We start from the raw sequence: 21195 nt of genomic DNA, 5'->3' as shown, positions 1-21195 counted from the left end.
CCACCGTGGAGAAATAACAACTCCGGCGTGGCGACACGTGTCCGAGACGATCCACATGTCAGGAAGGCTCTCCCACGGCACTGAGCTGAGCTGAGCTGAAGCTGGGAGAAATTTTTTTTAAAAGCAGCCCTCTCTCTCCACACTCCCTCTCTCTCTTTCGCGCTCCCCATCTGCTCTCCACACCCTCTCTCTCTCTCTCTTTCGCGCTCCCCATCTGCTCTCTGCTCTGCGCTCCGTCTCCCTCACCCAATATTTTCTCCCCTCCCACGGCACAGCACAGAGCTGAGAGATCTGGAGAGAGAAAATTTTTGAATAAAATCAAGCGCCCTCTCTCTCCAGTCTCTCTCTCTCTTTCGCGCTCCCAATCTCTATCCCTGCGCTCTGTCTCCCTCTCGCCGCGCCCACGCCGACGCCGCCTCCGACGAGCGACGCCCTAGCCTCCGCCTCCGCCTTAGCCTCCGATGCCGACGCCTCCGACGAGCAAGGTCTGCTGCTGCCCACGAGCGACGTCCGTCGCCTCCCACGAGCCGTTGCCTCCCACGAGCGAGGTCCGCTGCCTCCGATGAGCGAGGTCTGTCTCCTCGCGCCGACGCCCTAGCCGCCTCCGGCGAGTGACGCCCTAGCCTCCGCCTCCGCCCTAGCCTCTGACACCTCCGACGAGCGAGGTTCGCCGTTGCCCATGAGCGACGTCCGTCGCCCCCACAAGCGAGGTCCGCTACCTCCGGCGAGCGAGGTCTGTCTCCTCGCGCCAACGCCCTGGCCGCCTCCGGCGAGTGACGCCCTAACCTCCGCCTCCGCCCTAGCCTCTGACACCTCCAACGAGCGAGGTTCGCCGTTGCCCACGAGCGACGTCCGTCACCTCCCACGAGCGAGGTCCGCTACCTCCGACGAGCGAGGTCTGTCTCCTCGCGCCGACGCCGACGCTGCCTCCGACGAGCGACGCCCTAGCCTCCGCCTCCGCCCTAGCCCCCAACGCCCATGCCGAAGACGCCTCCGACGAAGCCCGACGCCGATGCCGACGACGCCTATGACGAGCGAGGTCCGCTGCCTCCGACGAGCGAGGTCCGTCTCCTCGCGTCAACGCCGACCCCTAGCCTTCGACGAGCGACGCCCTAGACGCCGACGCCGATGCCGACGACACCTCCGACGAAGCCCGACGCCGACGCCCTAGCCTCAGACGCCAACCCACAAGAGTTCAATTTCCAAACTCATTGAGGTTTCATGAGTTCACGCCTTCTGAATGTACGCTGAATAGTGGGCAGGCCGTGCATTTTCTTTCTAAGCGCATCGTGCCTCTAAACCAAGCCCGCGGGATTTTCCATTGGAGGAGGTAACGACCCTTCATCATCTTTCGTGCTTTTCTCTCGTTACAACTTCGTTTTTTGCCGCTTCAGAGCATATTCTTCGTGTAATTACTTTTGCTGTTTCAATGTTGTTGAATTCCTAGTCCTGCCATCGTTTGCTTTTGCTTCGAATATGTGCTTCGTGTGATTGCTTGTGCTGTTTGAATATTCTTGACTTCCTAATCCTGCCACTGTTTGTTTTTGCTTCGAAGAGATATGCGGTTTGAGCTACATGCAGGTGGCGCGTCCTTCGTACTTCGATGGTTCCATCAAATTCTTGCTGTTTTTTTCTCTTTTGGGGGTTGTTGGGGGTTGTCCGGAAAGAGTTTGGTGATTAAGACTCGAGTACTCTTATTTAGCCAAGCTTTAGCATTGAAGAAATATCGAAAACACTTTTGAATCTCTATGGCTGGATTGTGTTCTGTTTATAATGCGCAAGGACTGAAAGAACTCATGGGGGCAGAGGGGTCGACATTTTCAAATTCAGCTTACGTGCAAACCAAAGATGTGAACAGTATCCAGATAGTTGGTAGTCGATTTAACAGGAACATATTATAACCAATGTACTAACAATTTGCATTGACAAAATTCGTTTAATTTAGTAACTAACAAGAGTTGGTTTTACTGGTTGCCGAATAAATTGCAGGGCATCCCTTTAAGTGTGGGCTTAAACTCTTAGTGGCACATCAATCTGCCTGGAAAATACTCTGCCTCAATCTGCAAGAACAGAATTCTCTAAAAGCAGAGGTTCTGGTATGGAATTTGAGTCGGATTGGACAAAGCACCGAAAGACCTCAGCATATGCTGCATTTGCAATCTGTTCCGCCACATCTTTCATGCCTTGGTCCTATAAAATTCCTATAGCTGAAGGTTACTGTGAATTTCTCTAATTAGAAGCCTTCCTATCGAGTTAGCTCGTCCTTGGGGAGGTCAATCCAGAGACGGACTGGCTTGCTGCGCCAGAATATAACATCATTCAGAAGACCATCCCAAAGGATATTGATGCTTCGTTTCTTGGTTTCTTACACTTTTGGCAGATTCACGAGTCTGGATTCATGTTACTTCAAATATTCTGTTAAATTAGATACGTCAGGAGTGGTCCAAAATGAAGCATCAATACCTGTCCGGGAATTCTTCTGTGAACGATCAATTTTGTCATTTTATCACCTTTAGTGTTTTTATGCTTCTGTCTTTAAAAAAGCATAGGATTTAATAGTTTGGATGACTTTTCCTTTGAGCAGGTTGCACAATTGGAGGACATAATAGCAGAAAGAGGAGCTTGTGGAGTTGGGTTTATTGCCCCGACCTCCGCCGTTGCCTCCGCCCGCCCAAGAGCAGCTGGGTCCCAAGCTCGTTCACAATCTCCACCACCAGTCAAACTCACTCTCTCCCTCGCTGAAGTTCCTTCTTGAACGCACGATGAAGCAGCTCGCGCGGAGCGAATGATTTGCAGATCGTTTCGCCTCTGGAATTCGTGCTCCGAGCTTCGGATGGTGAATTGATGTATCCGTTTCTTCCATGGTGGTGGTGCTGATCTAGGTCCTCTTCCGCTGCTGCATCGGACCTCGGGAATGGAGGTCGTGGTTCACTAGGGAATCGGAGGAGGTAAGCTTGCTTGGCTTTCGATATCTTTCTGATTACGCAGCCTCGCAGTTGCTTTCGGTTCGATGGTGTTTCGAGCTCTTTTGAGGTTTTACGATGTGTCTGTCTTCGATTTTGGATTATAGGTCCTAGCTTTTAATTGTCTTGGAAAAGACCAAGGCCTTAGCGATCTGATAGAGCAGATTAGTTTCGTTTTGATGCCGCAGTCTTGCGAACGTGGAGTTAGGAGGATTGGGATCGTGGTTAGGTTTTTTGTTTCGAGCTGCTCTGTTCTTTCTTAGCTACAAAGGCTCGTTCTTGTTTGGTTCCGTACCTTAGTCAGATGGGCTTGTGCGCCTTATGTGCATAGGCGGCTTGGATGCTATGAGGTGATTTTGTTTTGTCGTTGGTAAGAGAAGATTTCCATGGTCAATGACGTATTTCATCATTCTAGGATTGTTTGGTCGGAGGATATTTGTATATTTCCAGAAGGCAAAGGCTGCACTGGATCAATTAGAGAATAAGGAATTTCCAGAGCCCGAGAAGAATGAGGGCGAGGAGGAGGGTGAACAGGATGAAGAGGAAGAGGAAGTAATTACGGAAGAGATATGTTCTTTGATGTCATATACCAGAATCCAGATTCTCTTTAAATCTCAGTTTCATTCATGACATTTAAATGGCTTTGGCTTGTTCATTTTGTTTCCTAGAAATGGTGAAACATATTGTTTTAATGGAGTCAGATTTTAGTTTCAGACTATCATATGCTTTTGTTGCATCCTTGGTTCTATGGCAGTGAAAGTAGGTGAAATGACAGTGAATTAGTGATGTGTAGTGCACGACTGAGATCAGTAAGAGGATTTTCTACATTCATTATGCTGTGCAACCGAATGCTTCTTTTTTCATAACTCGTGAAAACGTTTGTCACCCATTATGTTCATCAGATTGAAGACGGAGGTTCAGTTGATTAAGCAACTGCTTTTGCCTTTCTTTGCAGTTCATCTTAAAACTCTTCCAAACTTTCGGAAGTTCATCTGTGTGACTGAAATTCCGTAGTGAAAAATTTGTCAGATATCTGCCTCTTGTTATTTCTCTCAAGTCCTTGAATATCACGATAAAAAAAAAAGTCCTTGAATATAAAATGTTGCATAAGCATCAGTTCACGAAGTTCATTGCTGAATCATTTTTAGTATGACTCATGGAAAAAGTGGCACTACAAGAATGAATGATCGCTTTCGCGTATACGGGATCTCGCGGCGTATTGATGAAGCTAAGAGATGAGTATAACTACCGCCTCTTCGTGGATGTTGGGTGAGTTAGCATCTTGCAGTGGTTTCATTTGGTTACTGTTCGATTAGATGAGTACATCATATTACATTGTAAGCCGGCAATATTGTAAGCTAAAATGCTACTTTTAGTAGTCGGGTACTGAATATTAGCATCTTCACTTTTTTATCACGAGCAGGAGGTCTCTAAGTCAATGAAGTCGCCACTATGCAGCTGATCTATTGCAGGTAATGGCAACTAGAAGTCCCAATGTAGACTCCGCAAAGCTTTAACATTTTTAGGCTGATTCCATAAGTCAAAGCCGAAGGTTAAGATATGATAGGTTGATCAACTTTGTTATCTTTGTCAGCAATTTGTTGGGACCAGTGGTTTCCTGAGACAGCTCTAGCATTTTGCGTTAATCTTTTGATATATATGAGCTGAGATATGAGATAATTAGTTCGAGTAGAATGGGGCATTCGCATGTTACTTACAGAACCAAGTAGAATGGGGCATTCACATGTTTAGATACATTCTTTGCTGATCATGCTACTCATCATCTGGTCATTGATTTTATTAGCTTATCAAAAGATGCATGCTTGTGTCATATGATGTTTCATTCGAGCTGATTCTTCAAACTTGGAACTTTCTTATTTCAGGTAGTCTATAGCGACGTCTATATGCTTGTGGTATGAAATGGATGGTGATCGGTAAGCTTCCTTACCGCGTCAAAACCGCAATCGCAAGCTTTTGTGACGGCTGGTTGTACTTTACATCGGGGTAGCGGGATCGAGGGCCAAATAATCCGCAACCTAAGATGGTCATTGGAGACATGTGGAGGACCAAATTGAGACTCTGATGCGAGTTACGTGAAGTCGACCGTATGAAGCATTGTCTTAGCTTAGATTTTTTTTCTTCTTTTTCACTCACATTTTCTCTAGTACAGCGTTTCTCCGACTCCATGTCGTTCTATTGAGTTGATGCCGATTTTGGCACATCATTTTTATCTTAGCAATGTTAGGGAAAACAGAAGCTATAGGAAGGCTCAGAATTAAGTTTGTGAAATTATTTGAAACAAGCAGACCTTTTGGCATTAAGTCTACAGAATTTTTTTTTTGCATCTTTATAGCCATTTACTCTCTCTCTCTTTCTCTTTCTCTCTCTCTCTCTCTAAGCTTACTGATTACTGTAACTCTAAGCTTACTGATTACTGTAAAATCTCATGTGGAAAATTTCAAAAATTCGTTTCGAGCAAACGTTAAGTCCAAATCAAGATCCGTAAAATCCCACGGCTCCACGATACCCTAAACTATCAATTCTACAAAAATGCGCAGCTCAACGACTCAAAAATCGGACTTCGCGGCCAAATATGGCCTGAAGGCAGCTGGACGTGTACTGTTCACTTTGCGCGTAAAACTTCAAAAATTCGTTTCGGGCAAACGTTAAGTCCAAATCAAGATCCGTAAAATTCCACGGCTCCACGACACCCTAAACTACCAATTCTATAAAAATTCCCAGCTCAACGACTCAAAAATCGAACTTCGCGGCCAAATATGGCCTTAAGGCTGCCGGACGTGTACTGTTCGCTTCGCGCGTAAAACTTCAAAAATTCGTTTCGGGCAAACGGTAAGTCCAAATCAAGATCCATAAAATCCCATGGCTCCACGATACCCTAAACTACCAATTCTATAAAAATACGCAGCTCAACGACTCAAAAATCGGACTTCGCAGCGAAATATGGCCTGAAGGCTACCGGACGTGTACTGTTCGCTTCGCGAGTAAAACTTCAAAAATTCGTTTCGGGCAAACGGTAAGTCCAAATCAAGATCCGTAAAATCCCATGGCTCCACGACACCCTAAACTACCAATTCTATAAAAATGCGCAGCTCAATGACTAAAAAATCAGACTTTGCAGCGAAATATGGCCTGAAGGCTGCCGGACGTGTACTGTTCGCTTCGCGCGGAAAACTTCAAAAATTCGTTTCGGGCAAACGGTAAGTTCAAATCAAGATCCGTAAAATCCCAAGGCTTCACGACACCCTAAACTACCAATTCTACAAAAATACACAGCTCAACGACTCAAAAATCGGACTTCGCGGTGAAATATGTCCTGAAGGCTGCTGGAGGTGTAGTGTTCACTTCGCGCGGAAAACTTCAAAAATTCGTTTCGGGCAAACGGTAAGTCCAAATCAAGATCAGTAAAATCCCATGGCTCCACGACACCCTAAACTACCAATTCTATAAAAATGCGCAGCTCAATGACTAAAAAATCGGACTTCGCAGCGAAATATGGCCTGAAGGCTACCGGACGTGTATTGTTCGCTTCGAGCGGAAAACTTCAAAAATTCGTTTCGGGCAAACGGTAAGTTCAAATCAAGATCCGTAAAATCCCAAGGCTTCACGACACCCTAAACTACCAATTCTACAAAAATGCACAGTTCAACGACTCAAAAATCGGACTTCGCGGTGAAATATGTCCTGAAGGCTGCTGGAGGTGTAGTGTTCACTTCGCGCGGAAAACTTCAAAAATTCGTTTCGGGCAAACGGTAAGTCCAAATCAAGATCAGTAAAATCCCATGGCTCCACGACACCCTAAACTACCAATTCTATAAAAATGCGTAGCTCAATGACTAAAAAATCGGACTTCTCAGCGAAATATGGCCTGAAGGCTGCCGGACGTGTACTGTTCGCTTTGCGCGGAAAACTTCAAAAATTCGTTTCGGGCAAACGGTAAGTTCAAATCAAGATCCGTAAAATCCCAAGGCTTCACGACACCCTAAACTACCAAATCTACAAAAATGCACAGCTCAACGACTCAAACATCGGACTTCGCGGTGAAATATGTCCTGAAGGCTGCCGGAGGTGTAGTGTTCACTTCGCGCGGAAAACTTCAAAAATTTGTTTCGGGCAAACGGTAAGTCCAAATCAAGATCCGTAAAATCCCACGGCTCTACGACACCCTAAACTACCAATTCTATAAAAATGCGCAGCTCAATGACTAAAAAATCGGACTTCGCAGCGAAATATGGCCTGAAGGCTGCCGGACGTGTACTGTTCGCTTCGCGCGAAAAACTTCAAAAATTCGTTTCGGGCAAAGAGTAAGTTCGAATCAAGATCCGTAAAATCCCAAGGCTTCACGACACCCTAAACTACCAATTCTACAAAAAATACACAGCTCAACGACTCAAAAATCGAACTTCGCGGTGAAATATGTCCTGAAGGCTGCCGGAGGTGTAGTGTTCACTTCGCGCGGAAAACTTCAAAAATTCGTTTCGGGCAAACGGTAAGTCCAAATCAAGATCCGTAAAATCCCACGGTTCCACGACACCCTAAACTACCAATTCTATAAAAATGCACAGCTCAATGACTGAAGAATAGGATTTCGCAGCAAAATATGGCCTGAAGGCTGCCGGACGTGCACTATTCGCTTCGCGCGGAAAATTTCAAAAATTTGTTTCGGGCAAACAGTAAGTCCAAATCAAGATCGGTAAAATCTCACGGCTCCACGACACCCTAAACTACCAATTCTATAAAAATGCACAGCTCAACGACTCACAAATCGGATTTCGCAGCGAAATATGGCCTGAAGGCTGCCGGACGTGCACTGTTCACTTCGCGCGGAAAATTTCAAAAATTTGTTTCGGGGAAACGGTAAGTCCAAATCAAGATCTGTAAAATCCCACGGCTCCACAACACCCTAAACTACCAATTCTACAAAAATGCGCAGCTCAACGACTCACAAATCGGATTTCGCAGAGAAATATGGCCTGAAGGCTGCCGGACGTGCACTGTTCACTTCGCGCGGAAAACTTTAAAAATTCGTTTTCGGGTAAACGGTAAGTCCAAATCAAGATCCGTAAAATCCCACAGCTCCACGACACCCTAAACTACCAATTCTATAAAAATGCGCAGCTCAACAACTCAAAAATCGGACTTCGTAGCGAAAAATTTCCCAAAATTCTGAATTTAAACCCTAAATCTGAAAATAGAGAGAGAGAGAGAGAGAGAGAGAGAGGACACCGTCATTCAAACTTGCAAAACACATGACATCGGCTTATGATTTCTCAACACCAAGAATATCTCCAAGTTTTGAGCCAGCAAGCTCCCAAAAGCGGTGGCGCGATTTATTCATACTCTGTTTTTCATGAATCTCCTTGAGCAGAGGAGAACCTTTTCTTGAGATTATAGCCATATCTGACGTCGGATCTTTGAGCGGCATTATAGGCTCAGCTTGTTCAGTAAAAACTACTCTTCCATCCAAGAAAGGAGGTTTTCTATCTGAGATATAATACAAGAATATCTTAGCCTAAGCCAGAGCAACCAATTATGGATCTTGTGATTGAATTGCATTTGACAGTGAGTGCTGCAATAATGAGAGCTTAATGTTACTCATCTTAACTCTTTGCAACATCGTCCAGTCATTTGGTCTCATGGCCACCACTTTTCAGTTCGACAGAGTTAAATAACATTGTAAGCAGATGACTGCACTTGAACTCTAGCAGATGGAAACAACGGATATTTGCAATCAACTTCAGAAAGTTGAGTATTTCAAAATTTACAAACAAATCAGAAAAAAAAAATAGTTTAGCTCTATTCCGCTGATAAAGGAAGCAACTTTCATTCATCCCCTCCTCCCTCGACATAAGCAAGCTGAACAAAAGTTCAACATCAGCGCAAAAGTCTTACTCGCTCTGCCCCCATGAATTTGAAAATGTCATGAATGAAAATATGCGAAAGGAAAAAAGACATCACGATCTGGAATGAAACTTTCAATCTGTTACCTGACCAGTAAGCAGATGGGTATCTGCAGCAAGCCTTGATGCAACTGGCCTTGGTGTACATACATGTCAAGTCTGAAAAAGTCCAAATACCAAAATTTCTGAAGACTTTAAGATTTACAAACTTGTACTTTTAGTTGCTTTCTCACACCTTGGAACTCCAGCTACAGAATAGTGTCCTGCAATTACATATAAATTAACAAAAGTAGATCCACAGCTGCATATTGTCCAATGATAATGGAGATGGACATTACATGTCCAAAGAGAAGTCTCTCTTCAATCAGCCATGGAAATGTTTCAAACATTCAGAGTTAACAGCAAGGACAAATCATCCAAATGTCTACAACGAAGTGATGTTCGTTCACAAAAAGGAAAATATCACAATAACAACTCCCGTAACATTAATAATTTAGATGACCCCTATTACCAACCCGAAGGTAACTGCTTCAAATTTCAAGGTCAAGCTCTTTTACCTCTTCTTGACGAGAAGTGGCGGGAATCGAAGTCGAGCTCATCCACAACAAGCTATAAATTCAAGCCTGTACATAAAAGAGAGGGAGAGTTCCTCCTCCTCCTCCTCCTCCTAGAGAGAGACAAAATTATGAGTTACTTCAGCCAATTGATTTATGTTCCTTCAGAGTCGTTCAACTCATTCACCCTAGGATGCTGAAAAGAGTTTGATGACCCCTGCACAAAGGAATAACCAATTTATTTACATTTTACTAAACAAATGCCAAGATAAATGTCTCAAATAAGTGTTGAATAAAAAAAAGCAAGTTGTACCTGACTCAAAATGGTTCCATGAGATCTATTATGATACTCCAACATCTATGCAGAAGAAACCATTAACAATAAATATTACAATGGTAATAATAAGGTGAAATAACACTAGGATCTAAAATGATTTCATAATAAGCACCTGACTAGTGAATGGGGAAATTCCATTCATAATCCCTAGCGGCATGGTGTATTGTGATTGCATCTACATATAATAAATTTGTCACTACTAATTTGTTTTGCAAGATTATTCTCATTCATGTATCCGATAAGTTCAGCTATTAAATACCTGACTGGGGAATGGGCAAAATCCACTCATAATCTCCGGCGGCATGATGTATGGTGGCTGCTACATCCACAAAAAAAATTTGACCAAATTAGTAAAATGTAAATACAACTGAAAGACTACGAGCAATATACCTGATTATGAAAATTTAGATTTACTCTAGGACCACCAATATTGCTAGGATAAAAGGCACTTTGAAACTGATTTGAATTATGCAAATAATCTGGGAAATGAGCTCCATCTTGTGTTGCTTGAACAACCAACTCTACATTACAAAGTAATAAATATGTTATTGGCATCATGTGACATAAGCAATAAATTTAACTAATCATATTAAGTAGAATAATATGCCACTCACCTCGACTTTCTATTCGTGTTGGAGGTGCTCGTTCCTTAGATTTTTTCTTCTTTTTCTCACTTGAGCTTTTAAGCCTCCCATAACTTATTCCCTTTGCTTTCCTTCGATGCGGGTCCAATGCCGAAATCTTGCACACAGAAGCCTCATTATCATCATCATTACCAGCATCATCAGTCACAACCATACTCGATTTATGTGATAAAAGTTTAGCCTTCGTTTTTTCCATGTCCTCCTTCACTATTCTCATAGTATCAGCATCTTCGGCTCCTAAACTCATCATTTCAAAGGATTGATGCATTAACGTGGAAAATCGATTAAATTTAGATGAACCCGGTGCCATTTCATAAGATTCATCATTCACAATCACTTGTTTGGCACCCTTAGTCCATCTTTTCAAAATATAGGGAGATGGAACACCCATAACCGATTATTTCTCACTCAACACTTTCAACGCATGGCAACACAACCACCCCCTTTTAATTCAAATAATTTGCAATCACAAGAAACTGAAGAGTCTGCAGGGTCAAATTTGACAACATTTCCACTCCCATTTAACTTCCCATTTAACTTGACAGTAAAAATATAAACCGATCCATCAAATGCTTCACTTGAAATACATTGAGAGACACTTTGCATGAATTCATCATTAAACTGTTTAAAAATGGTACGGGTATACACTTTTGAAGTGTAACATCCTGAATTTCGACCTATTTCCGGGATCCGATGAAGTGGATATTATTTCTCATTTGATTTTAGTACGTCTCGCTCGAAGCTGGCCCCTCGCGGGATACTGACCAATGGGAAAGGCTAACTAGGAAAACAGTACGTGGATCGGGGACCCGATCGCGAATCGGGCGCCGATTCCGAGAAACAACAGGGAAGTATTTTGGGCCAGTGTGGACCGATTCTAGGAAGGTGACGGATCTGGTTTGGCCAACGACGTACGATCGGATCACGGGTGATTCCGCTGGACCGAGAGTGCGCATGGCAAATAAATCCCGAACCTGAACCGAACGATCGTGACCCCTGGAATAATCAATAATTCCTTGCGCTATCCCGGTAATCGAGATCGTCACAACTCGAGTGACCCTAGGTCGATACGCGTAACCCCTAAATAGCCACCCGTCAGTAAGAGACTCTAAAATTCTGAATTGAGCAATTTTGATCGCCAAATTGGACCCGAACTTCGATGTCGAAATTCTATGGGTGTTTACGACTATTTTGCAAGGCCAACGTCGTTTTGGTGTGGCCACATACATTTGGGGCTAGTCCAGCTGAAAATTGGAATTTCGGCCGAAATTAGAAAAATTACGATTTTACCCTTGGACTCCGACGTCGATTTTCGAGGCCATATGAGATTATTTTTCGAGACCGATGCCGTTTTAGGGTGGCCACGCATATCTAGAGTAGTTACGGTCGAAAATTGAAATTTCGGCCCAGAAGTGTAAAAATTACTATTTTGCCCCTCCAAACTTTGCAATCGATTTTCGAGGGCTTAAAAGGTTATTTTTGCGAATCCGACATCATATTATGTTGGCCACACACATTTGGGATCGATACGGTCGAAAAATGAAATTTCGACCCGGGACTGGAAAATTACCGTTTTGCCCTTATGGCCCATTTTTGGGTTCCGAATTTTGGCAATTTTTGGGAATTTATTGTGGATAATTATGAGTCAAAAATTCAGAATTTTTGAATGACCAAAAGGGCCCTCAATTATTGGATGAGAGTGATTAATGGCCATTGGATCAAATGGCAAAATGGTCCAACGCACCGGATTGCGACACGTGGCGCCACTTTTTGACCCATAAGACCCCTTTGACTCTCTCTCTCTCCTCCCATTTCTTCCCCCATCAGCCGATCATCTCCCCTCCCACGCCACTTCTTCTCTTTCATTTTCCTCTTGGTTTGGCCGTGAGAGGCCCCCGCCAGAGGAGCCGCTCGTCGGAGTGCCGTCGCGCGCGAGAGGAGCGCCGTTCGCCGCCACCACCCTCACTGACCAGAACCTCTACCGTGAGCCGCCGGAACGCCGCCGCCGATTTCGCCGTTTACCGGCAATCGGCCGCCCGTTCCCGTCGATTAGAATTTTGGGGAGTGTAAATAGGTGAGTGGAAATCCTAACCCTTAATTAGGATTATGTGCACTTTGGACAAGTTTTAGGGGTAATTGGTGGGGGCTGATTTGGGCTGATGTTGTGGTGATTTTAAGGGCATAAGGTGATGGTTTAAGGATGGTTTTAAGGCTGTGGAGACTTGATTTAGAGGTTGTATGAGTTGGATTTGCTTAATGGTGCAAGTTACTGATTCTCGGATTACTAATTTTACTGTACCTCTGCACTTTGTTATTTTTATTGTGATCATTGTGGGCCGAATGTGAAGAAGTGTTTTTCATGAAAGTTGTTCCCAACATCTTTAAGTATAACATAATTTAATTTGGGAATTTTTGAAAATCATTTGAGGCCATTCGGAAGTCCATCTTTGGACCGAAACAAAACTGCCCGATTTACTGTTCACCCGACCTTCTGGTCTGTTCGAATTTTTTATAAATTTTTCCAGGCCTATTTTCAAAATACTTCCTTTTCAAAAATTATTGGGGACATTTGTGGTTATAACATATAAAAATTTCAAGGCTTTCCAAAATGATTTGGGTACTGAATGAGTTGTATTTTTCTGGCCTGACGGGCTGTCCGAGCGAATCGGATTTTGTCCGACTTGGAGTGTCAAAACGAGGTGTTTACGGTTAGAACTGGGTTTCTAGTTCTCCACGGAAAATGTTCATCGAGATGTTTTGTACAACATATCCAAATTTCATAATTTTTAGAATTGATTTACCATTTATTTCAAATGGATTTCTGTCACTGTGCAACTGCCCAGTTTGGACCCGATTTTGCATATTTCCAGTTTTTCTCTCTCTCGGACTGATTAGTGGTTGATTTGGGTACAAATTGTGCTTGATTGTGTTAAATTTTGTGGTGCCTCGTTTGAGCGACTCGGTGGTTGAATGGTACTTTGTCGTGCTCAGTTGTTTAATGCCATGCCGCCTGATTTCGTGTTCGAGCAATGCGGTGTGTGTTTGGCCAATCATTGGTGTGAATGTTTATTGCCCAAGTGCGTAAATTATGTTTTGGGCCACATGGTACTAGTTGGCCAAGTGCGCATGTTATGCGAATAAGTATGGGCAATTGATTGGCTATTTGAGCACGTTGATTTGGCATGTTTGTTGAAATGCCGTGCTGAAATTGAATGCTCATATTGCATTATACGACATTGCATGGCCACGCATTGTGTATGCCTAGTGTGAGGCATGTGACGAAATTGTGCGAGAATGCGTGTCTGCCATGAGCATGTGATCACCTAATTATACCCTGATGCGTTTTACGCGGGGTTCAGATAAAAATTGGCAGTGTGCCATGTTATCACTTATTGGCCTTCGGGTCGTGCCGTCCTCATGCACTTTGTAGCAGGACGATGCCCGGTATGTCCGAAAGACGACCAACCTCATGCACTTTGTAGCAGGCTCTGGTTCGTAAGGAGATCGGTATTGCGCCTCATGCACTTTGTAGCAGGCTAGAGACACTGGGCCTGGGGCGTTTTTACGCTGGCCGTGGAGTGTTGTGAGCCTTCGGGCCGTGACCTTCGGGTCGATTTCTAATTAAAAATGAGCCGTATGCCAGTGTGCAGTGTGAGCCAGAACGAAACATGGCATGATGATGACATTTGCATGCATAAGAATGCATGGGCCAGTGTGCGAGTGTGCAAGACTCGGTGAATGGCATGCGAGATGAACACTTCGAGTATGAGCATGCGTATGGCGTACGTGTGAAAATGTGTGCCACGTATGTGCCGTGATTTTTATGTCGAACTGTTTAACCTGCAGGGTCAGCAAGGTAAGCGAACCGGACTCAAGAGCCTAGGTCATTTGATTGACATTATTGTCCGTTGTTGTGTTGATTTGCTTGTCGGGAGGTGCATGTTAACCTAATTTCGATTTAGGAGGCCTACTCACTGAGATTCGTCTCATAGTTGTTTAAACCCCGTTTTTCAGACTCCTGATAGAGGTTGCCTGGTGTACCCGATCCATATGAGAATCCGGAGCCCATAAAGCAGGAACCCGAACAGGTTGGCGAGGTCGAGCAGATGGATTCAGAGGATGAAATAATTGAGGCTGAGTCCGAGTTATCAGGATCTGATCCAGATTAAGTTTCCTAGGATCAGCCTTAGCCTCCCTTAGGTCGGGCCAGTAACCCCTTTTGATTATAGCCCCACCTTAGACTGCCCCCTTAGCCACTTAGGGATTTTGTTAGTAGTAGCCGTCGACCCGCTTTTGTTTGGCGACTTGTATTGGTGTATAGTGGACATTGTCTATGTTTTGAAGTTCAATGCAAGTCTTGATTATTAGGCTTTGAATTGTTCGACGTTCCTGCTACCCTTGGTCATGTATTGCTTTGTACGGGTGTTTTAATTATCGCTTCCGCATGTGCCTTATGCTCTGTGTTGGGAGTTGGGTCGGCGACGCGGCCTGGGACGTCGCAGCAAATTCGACCTTTGCGAGGGATGTTGCGCATCGTGGGGTTCGAGGTGTGACATGAAGCATGCGTCAAGATGTCATTACCCAAAATTGCCAATTTGGGATTCCCTCGACTACTGAAATCATCTTGAGTTTCAATTTCTCATGTGCTTCACTTGTTCTTCATAGTGGTGGACAAACTCTACAAGAGTCAATGTCTTCGTCGACATTCGTTGGAAGACATTATTGGTGCTCTCCCTCCATTGACTAGATCTTATACATGTAAAAATGTCACGACCAAAAGCTAAACCCCATTTGTGTCTAATGTCGTATAATCTCCGAAGCCAAGTGTTATTCGCAGTATCCCACTCCTTTTCCATTTCCCTCCAAGTAAATTCAAATTCTTCCTCCGATGTACATCTATACATAAGCGCTAAGAAATATGTATCCTTAAAACCCGGCTTATGGTAAAGATGTGGGATGTTTTGGTTGGCATTTTTCCCGATGTGCCAAGTACATAAACGGTGTTGTGTATTCAGAAATACCGTTCTAATGGCTTTTGCCATGGCTTGGTCTTGATCAGTGAATATGGTTTTCGGTGCCTTATTTCCCATAGACTTCAAAAAAGCCTCAAATAACCATATAAATGATTCTGCAGTCTCGTCCAACAAAAATGCACAACCGAACAAAAACATTCTTCCAATGGTGATTAATCCCAATAAATGGTGCACATATCATGTTATATTTGTTGGTACGATACATGGTATCAAACACTAGAACATCACCAAGCAATCATAATCAAATTTCAACATGCTATCTCTCCAAAATAAATTTGTCAATCTACCATCTTGATCTACCTATACATCATATGAAAACATTGGATTTTGCATTTGCATGAGATGAAAATGATTTAGAACACTTTGACCATCTCCCCCACTTATACCATCGGATCTTTTCGTTTGCAAATAATTTTGACAATCACGCAAGTTAAAACCCAAGTTTTTGCTTCCTCCAGCTTCATTTGCTAAAAACTTATACGCTGTAGTCCCTCCAATGCCGGCTTTCCTCATGTCAACTAAGACACTCTTAGAAGTATCAGACATGATTCTTCCACATCTAATCAAATGCTTTTGATCATCCGGAATAAATGCATGATTATGCTCAGAAATATGCTTCATGACTTCATAGACACCATTGTTAACCTTAAATTTGATACGAGCAGGACAGCCATATCTAACTTCATACCTCTCAAATTTCTTTTCTTGATCAGATGAGCTGACAGAATGCCCCTCACAATGGCACACAAAAGTTCGTCGGGTTAATTCTCCTTTACCATTTTTGAACATATTACCCTTTCTCACCCCAAATCCTTTGCCGATTGCATAGGCCACATACTTATCGTATGCTTCAAGTTCATTTGGAAAAACCATTCCTACCGCAAACTCATAATCTTTTTCCATATCACGCATTACGTGTGCAAGATGGGAAGTTTCATGCTGCAACTAAAAGAACAAAAAGTTATCAACGCGGTGGTTTAAGAAAAATATATTTCACATAGTATGAGCAAATAATTACCTCTGATTCAGCCATCCGATAAATTTGCACCCAAATTGATACCAAATTGGGATTAAAATGACACTAAAACAGTCCCAACCAGCAAGCTTGAAAGATAATTCCAGCAGGTTTAAGTTCAGTAATGACCCTACTTGACGAGAAATAGATGTATATCAATTGTTACGGATGTCCATACTCATGTATATGCTCAGAAAACTAGAATGTGGAGTTCATTATCAGAAAAGACATCCAAAACTATAATATAGAAACTACGCACGCACGATACATATATGCAACACAGCTGGGCTTTTTTTTTTTTTTCAAATGGAGGTTGTCATCCATGGAAAATTTATGTACATGAGCAAGCCACTACCGTATATGTAAAGTTAGAGATGACAGTATCCGAAAAAATTGCCATCATGATAAAATGAGCATGAAGGGTGACATCGATTTAATGCAAGGGGCTGAAATGTGATGCACTACCATTCATTCTAAGGAGCTCAAACACTGAACAGCGAGTGACAATTCATGCGATACTGCCAAGTTCAAAACTAAGGAAAACAACTTCCTAATTTAAAAAGTGGAAGTCATATTCCAAAAAAGTAAGGAGGACTATTCTTACCCAAGTGTTTTGATGGATAACCAAGTAAAACAAGGAATTTTTCAAGCATACGCACTCAAGTGAGGGCGCATTTTCATTAGGAGACCACAGAATTCTCCGGACAAAACTACCATGAACTGCTCAAATGGAAAAAAAATTTGTTTCAATGCGATTCACAATTAGATATAGAGTCTAGTTGATGCACCAAACTAGCAGTACGTCATCACACACCATTATAAAGCAGGAAAAGCACTCTCACAAATTATGTTCAACCATGAATGAAGCAGGACCCTATGCAACACCAGTGCAGGTACAGAATTAGTCCACTCGTTCAAGGTCCTCTCCACATCATCTCTAATATACTGTCGTCATCTCTAGTACACATTCACAAAAGATGATTATCCGGTGAGACATTCAACTCAATTTTCTCTGGGGAATTTTAATGAACATCTGGCCACCCCCCCCCCCACAACAACAAATTCTAGCCGCAACACACCATTCATTCGGAAGCCACCAGATAAAGTACAGCACGTCATTCATTGTGATGTATCGAGTTACGCTAGCACTACCCTATTCATTCGGTCCATTCGATCTAGCAACGTCAAAACCTCAAACACTCAACAGATTTGGCTTAGGCATTTTTTCAAACACAAGGCAAGCAGCAAGCTAAGGGGCAAATATTGATCCATTCGGCACCAAGAAAGTATAAATAAGTACTAGTTATCGGCGGCTCAGTCCATGCCGACTTATTGACAGGAATGTCGAGACATCTACTCTATACTAACTCACGATCTTTCACACACTAACAAAAATACTTCTTTTATTTGATGGGATAATATGCACCTCAGAGAGAGGCATTAAAATGACACTTTCAAATCATTTCAAATGCTCAGAAAACACAATTAACAAAGAAACAATGTTTTGAGACAAGCACCAGAACTATTTTGTCAAAGAAGTTGGAACTCCCACGCTCGGAACAGGTGATTTACAGGTTGGAAAGAGTGACCATAAAGTGAGAAGTATCAAAGAATGCTGCACTAACCAAACAAAGGAACTATAATATTGAAAGTCAACCTCATCCTTGCATGACAAAGAAGAGGCAACTACATGGTCTTTCCCTGATCAAACCGAGCAACACGGAAAATTCATAATCGAGACACAAATTTCACTACAGCAACAGAAACAGCAACTAGATCCTTATAATAAGACTAGAAAGCTCAGTTTAAACAATCACAGCAATAAACAAACACAGGAGAACCATCACTAATGCTATACCATACAAGGTGAACATAACAAGTGCAAACTCACCATTCTGATAATGCAAATAGAAATTTTCCCTGCTTTATTGAATCTAACTTACAGTCTAATTATTTGCGAGTCATTTACCAAGATAAACCGCAGAACGACAATTACACTTTCAAATTTGGCCATTCAGAATCCTGATCCCAAGTTGACACAGCTCAATGAGGGGACCCCAAAAAATGAAATTTTTATACTAATTGAAGGAGCTCTAGGATCAGTCCCATGTTGCCAAACATAAACAAGCTCATCCCAACCTGTACTACTGAGAAGCCCTTTGACAAGCACACTCATGTCAACTAAATGTCGTGAATGAAAATATACATGAGGAAAAAAGACATCACGATCTAAAATATACCTCGCTCGTGGGAGGTGACGGACGTTGCTCGTGGGCAGCGGAGGACCTTGCTCGTCGGAGGCGGCGTTAGTGTCGGCTAAGTGGGAGTCAACGCCTAGGCAAATCGGAGCTCAACCTCAAATCCACCTATTTTGTAATTTGTAAATCCAAGCTCAACCTCAAATCGCGGGTAAACAAACACCCACCAAGCAATACACTTCAACTCCACGTCAGGCAAAGGAACCCAACAAGAGCAGAACCTGGAAAAACCATTCTTCTTCAGAGTCCTGAGGCAAACACAGAATAGAACAACCTCAACACACTCACACCACTAAACATAATGTAGCTCATCTTCTGTACTAGACCCCGAAAAAAGAAAACTTCCTTCCTTATTTTACTTTAACAAAGACCCAGATAGTAACAAAAGCAAGCTCACTCTCATAACACGATGTGAATTACATCGAGTAATACCTCCTTGGTGAGCTATTGTTTACACGCATAACCTTCGATGATTTATGGTCAGTGGAAGAAACCAACTCTTTCCAAATAGTCGATGCAGTACTACAAGCACAGTTAACAACCTATACATAAATTCTCTTTTACCAGCCGAAAGTAAAATTTCTATTGCTACGTGCCTTGCTAGTATTTGCCAAAACCAATCACGCAAAAACATAATCATGAGTTCGCATTTGATAAAATATCTATGGAGTAAATGACCATGCGTTGTTGCACTATGATAACTTTCTAGTGTGTCTGCAAATTCAAATGTCATCACCTTCTTTGCAGCAAGCAAGGCCGCACGAGATACAAGATTTATAGCAGCCAACTGTCCGCCCTGTATCCCAACAAACATAATTAAATAAGTCAGATTTTCAATCTCCTTGTAATTATTAGTTCAAGCGCCATGCCAAATAAATACAAAATTTTCATTAACTACAGCGCAAAACCTTAATTTGCTAGGTCATTTATAAAGTGAGTATAGAGACTTCAAGAGAATCATTCAATTATGAAGGAGACCCCCTTGCATACTCGCTGCGTGCTCTGTCTTCTAATTTACTCTTTTTGATCCACAATTGTTTATCCCATTGGAAGAAGGATAATGCTTCTTACGCACTTTCGCTTCTTACGCATATTTTCGACAAGCATTAGATCATCCAGTAACCAAACGAACAGGATGTGTATTCTATTTCCATGTCGTGAGGACTTGATGAACTTAATGACAATACAAAATTTGCTAAGCACTTACTTTCTTGACAACTTCCTTTCTTACACAATACCTTAATTATGGAAGCATGTCATTCTTGGAATAATTAAAAATCAAACAATCCTATACATGTGTGGCTCTTTCCAGTGGTCCTGAAAAAATGGATGCGAATTTATTTGGAAATTGTAATACACGAAAGAGCCAAAGCCAGCACAGTCTAACAGCAATACCCTTGAACAAAAGAGTCTAAAATAGCAAAACTTGATTTTCTTTGCAACTCTCTTTGACAACCGAAATTTGGCAGTGTTTGCTTGCATATTTGTATGGCAATTATCTCACATCAGGTGCTATCATTAAAATGTACAATTCCTCAACTATTGAAGAACCAACTCCTCTAAAATCAGCAAAGTTTTGCAGCAGTATTGTCCAACTAAAGCATTGAACATTTTCCTTTATTAGTAGATCTTTTTTATAACATTAAGCAGTATGGTCACATAAATGACAGGTGATTATATCAGACGAGATGCTAACGTGAGAATTTTAAGTTCCTCGTACGTCAAACGAGCATACTCCTGATAATAGTAATACAGCATAAGGTAGATTTCACCAGTTTATTTTCTTCTAGACAGAACATATTGTGAAAAGGTCAATCCTAAAATCTTCTCGGTGCAGTGACCGAATTCATCTAGTCTTAGAAAAGACATTAGACTAATAACCCAGCACTGGATAGGATGAAACATAGTATGCAGACAAGAAGATGCACCAAATAAGCATAGCATCTAATCACACATGAAGTCACAGGCAGATGGGTCAATCAATTGAGCTTCCCCTGAATCTGGCTTAAGTCGCGTAACATGTGTATAGCTCATACCACGTCAACGAAAAACCCACAAGATGCAGTACTCAAGATGCAGCCATGAACCACCCTCTGTTCTACCACAATCAACCCTCTCAGCTATTTTCAGAAACTATCATAAAACTTATGGTGGCAGGGCAACGAGCAGACACAAACACAAAAACCCCCAAGAAAAATCATGAAAATCCGAACGAATACATTACCTTCGTGAACATGCCGAAACCCTAGCGCTTGAAGTAAGTTCTTCCTCCCTGTGGTGAAGATGAGGATAAGGGGGACGAAGACGACGAGCGAGCGACGAGCGGTGAAGGGCGGAGAGCGACGGGCGGCGAGGCACGGCGAGCGACGGGCGGCGAGGCGCGGCGAGCGGCGGTGAAGCGCGGCAAGCGGCCAAGGCGGCGAGCGACGAGCGGCGAAGGAAGCGCGGCGAGTGGCCAGCAAGAAGCGTAGGA

The 21195-nt window shown here is 42.8% G+C and overlaps 2 protein-coding genes and 3 long non-coding RNA genes across 8 annotated transcripts in view; 2 read left to right on the top strand and 3 right to left on the bottom strand.

Moving 5' to 3' along the window:
• LOC130134784 (alpha-bisabolol synthase-like) overlaps positions 1-21195 on the top strand; it is a 90317-nt gene that overhangs the window by 61126 nt on the left and 7996 nt on the right. The window lies entirely within an intron of this gene.
• On the top strand, positions 483-5046 carry LOC130140970 (uncharacterized). Of its 3 annotated transcripts, none has more exons than XR_008818933.1 (5): positions 483-571; positions 1063-1330; positions 1990-2948; positions 4387-4435; positions 4847-5046. It is a non-coding gene; the product is annotated as an uncharacterized LOC130140970 (long non-coding RNA). The 3 variants fall into 3 exon arrangements; XR_008818931.1 differs by having other exon boundaries at positions 484-548; positions 1040-1330; XR_008818932.1 differs by lacking the exon at positions 4387-4435 and having other exon boundaries at positions 484-548; positions 1040-1330.
• On the bottom strand, positions 9241-9952 carry LOC130140973 (uncharacterized). The gene is made up of 2 exons (XR_008818936.1): positions 9749-9952; positions 9241-9539 (listed from the first exon to the last, which is right to left on the bottom strand). It is a non-coding gene; the product is annotated as an uncharacterized LOC130140973 (long non-coding RNA).
• On the bottom strand, positions 10042-10684 carry LOC130140963 (uncharacterized). Its single transcript, XM_056321481.1, has 2 exons — positions 10387-10684; positions 10042-10293 (listed from the first exon to the last, which is right to left on the bottom strand). Exons 1-2 carry the CDS (start codon positions 10682-10684, stop codon positions 10148-10150), a joined length of 444 nt encoding a protein of 147 aa, XP_056177456.1. The 3' UTR covers positions 10042-10147.
• LOC130140972 (uncharacterized) lies at positions 16251-19952 on the bottom strand. Of its 2 annotated transcripts, XR_008818935.1 has the most exons (5): positions 19930-19952; positions 19459-19518; positions 18751-18970; positions 16468-16594; positions 16251-16394 (listed from the first exon to the last, which is right to left on the bottom strand). It is a non-coding gene; the product is annotated as an uncharacterized LOC130140972 (long non-coding RNA). The 2 variants fall into 2 exon arrangements; XR_008818934.1 differs by lacking the exon at positions 19930-19952 and having other exon boundaries at positions 19459-19699.

The sequence above is a fragment of the Syzygium oleosum genome, unplaced genomic scaffold (genome assembly GCF_021117445.2).
Source record: "Syzygium oleosum isolate NSW1041296 unplaced genomic scaffold, Sole_v2.1 Sole_v2.23, whole genome shotgun sequence".
Taxonomy (NCBI): Eukaryota; Viridiplantae; Streptophyta; class Magnoliopsida; order Myrtales; family Myrtaceae; genus Syzygium; species Syzygium oleosum.
Note: the sequence above shows the minus strand (reverse complement) of the source record. Positions and strands in the feature narration are given on the sequence as shown.

Coding starts and splice junctions, on each gene's coding strand:
- LOC130140963 (XM_056321481.1), bottom strand. CDS start 10,684: ATGCATCAATCCTTTGAAATGATGAGTTTAGGAGCCGAAGATGCTGAT. Junction 10,294..10,386: donor AACACGAATAGAAAGTCGAG/GTGAGTGGCATA, acceptor TTTGTAATGTAG/AGTTGGTTGTTCAAGCAACA.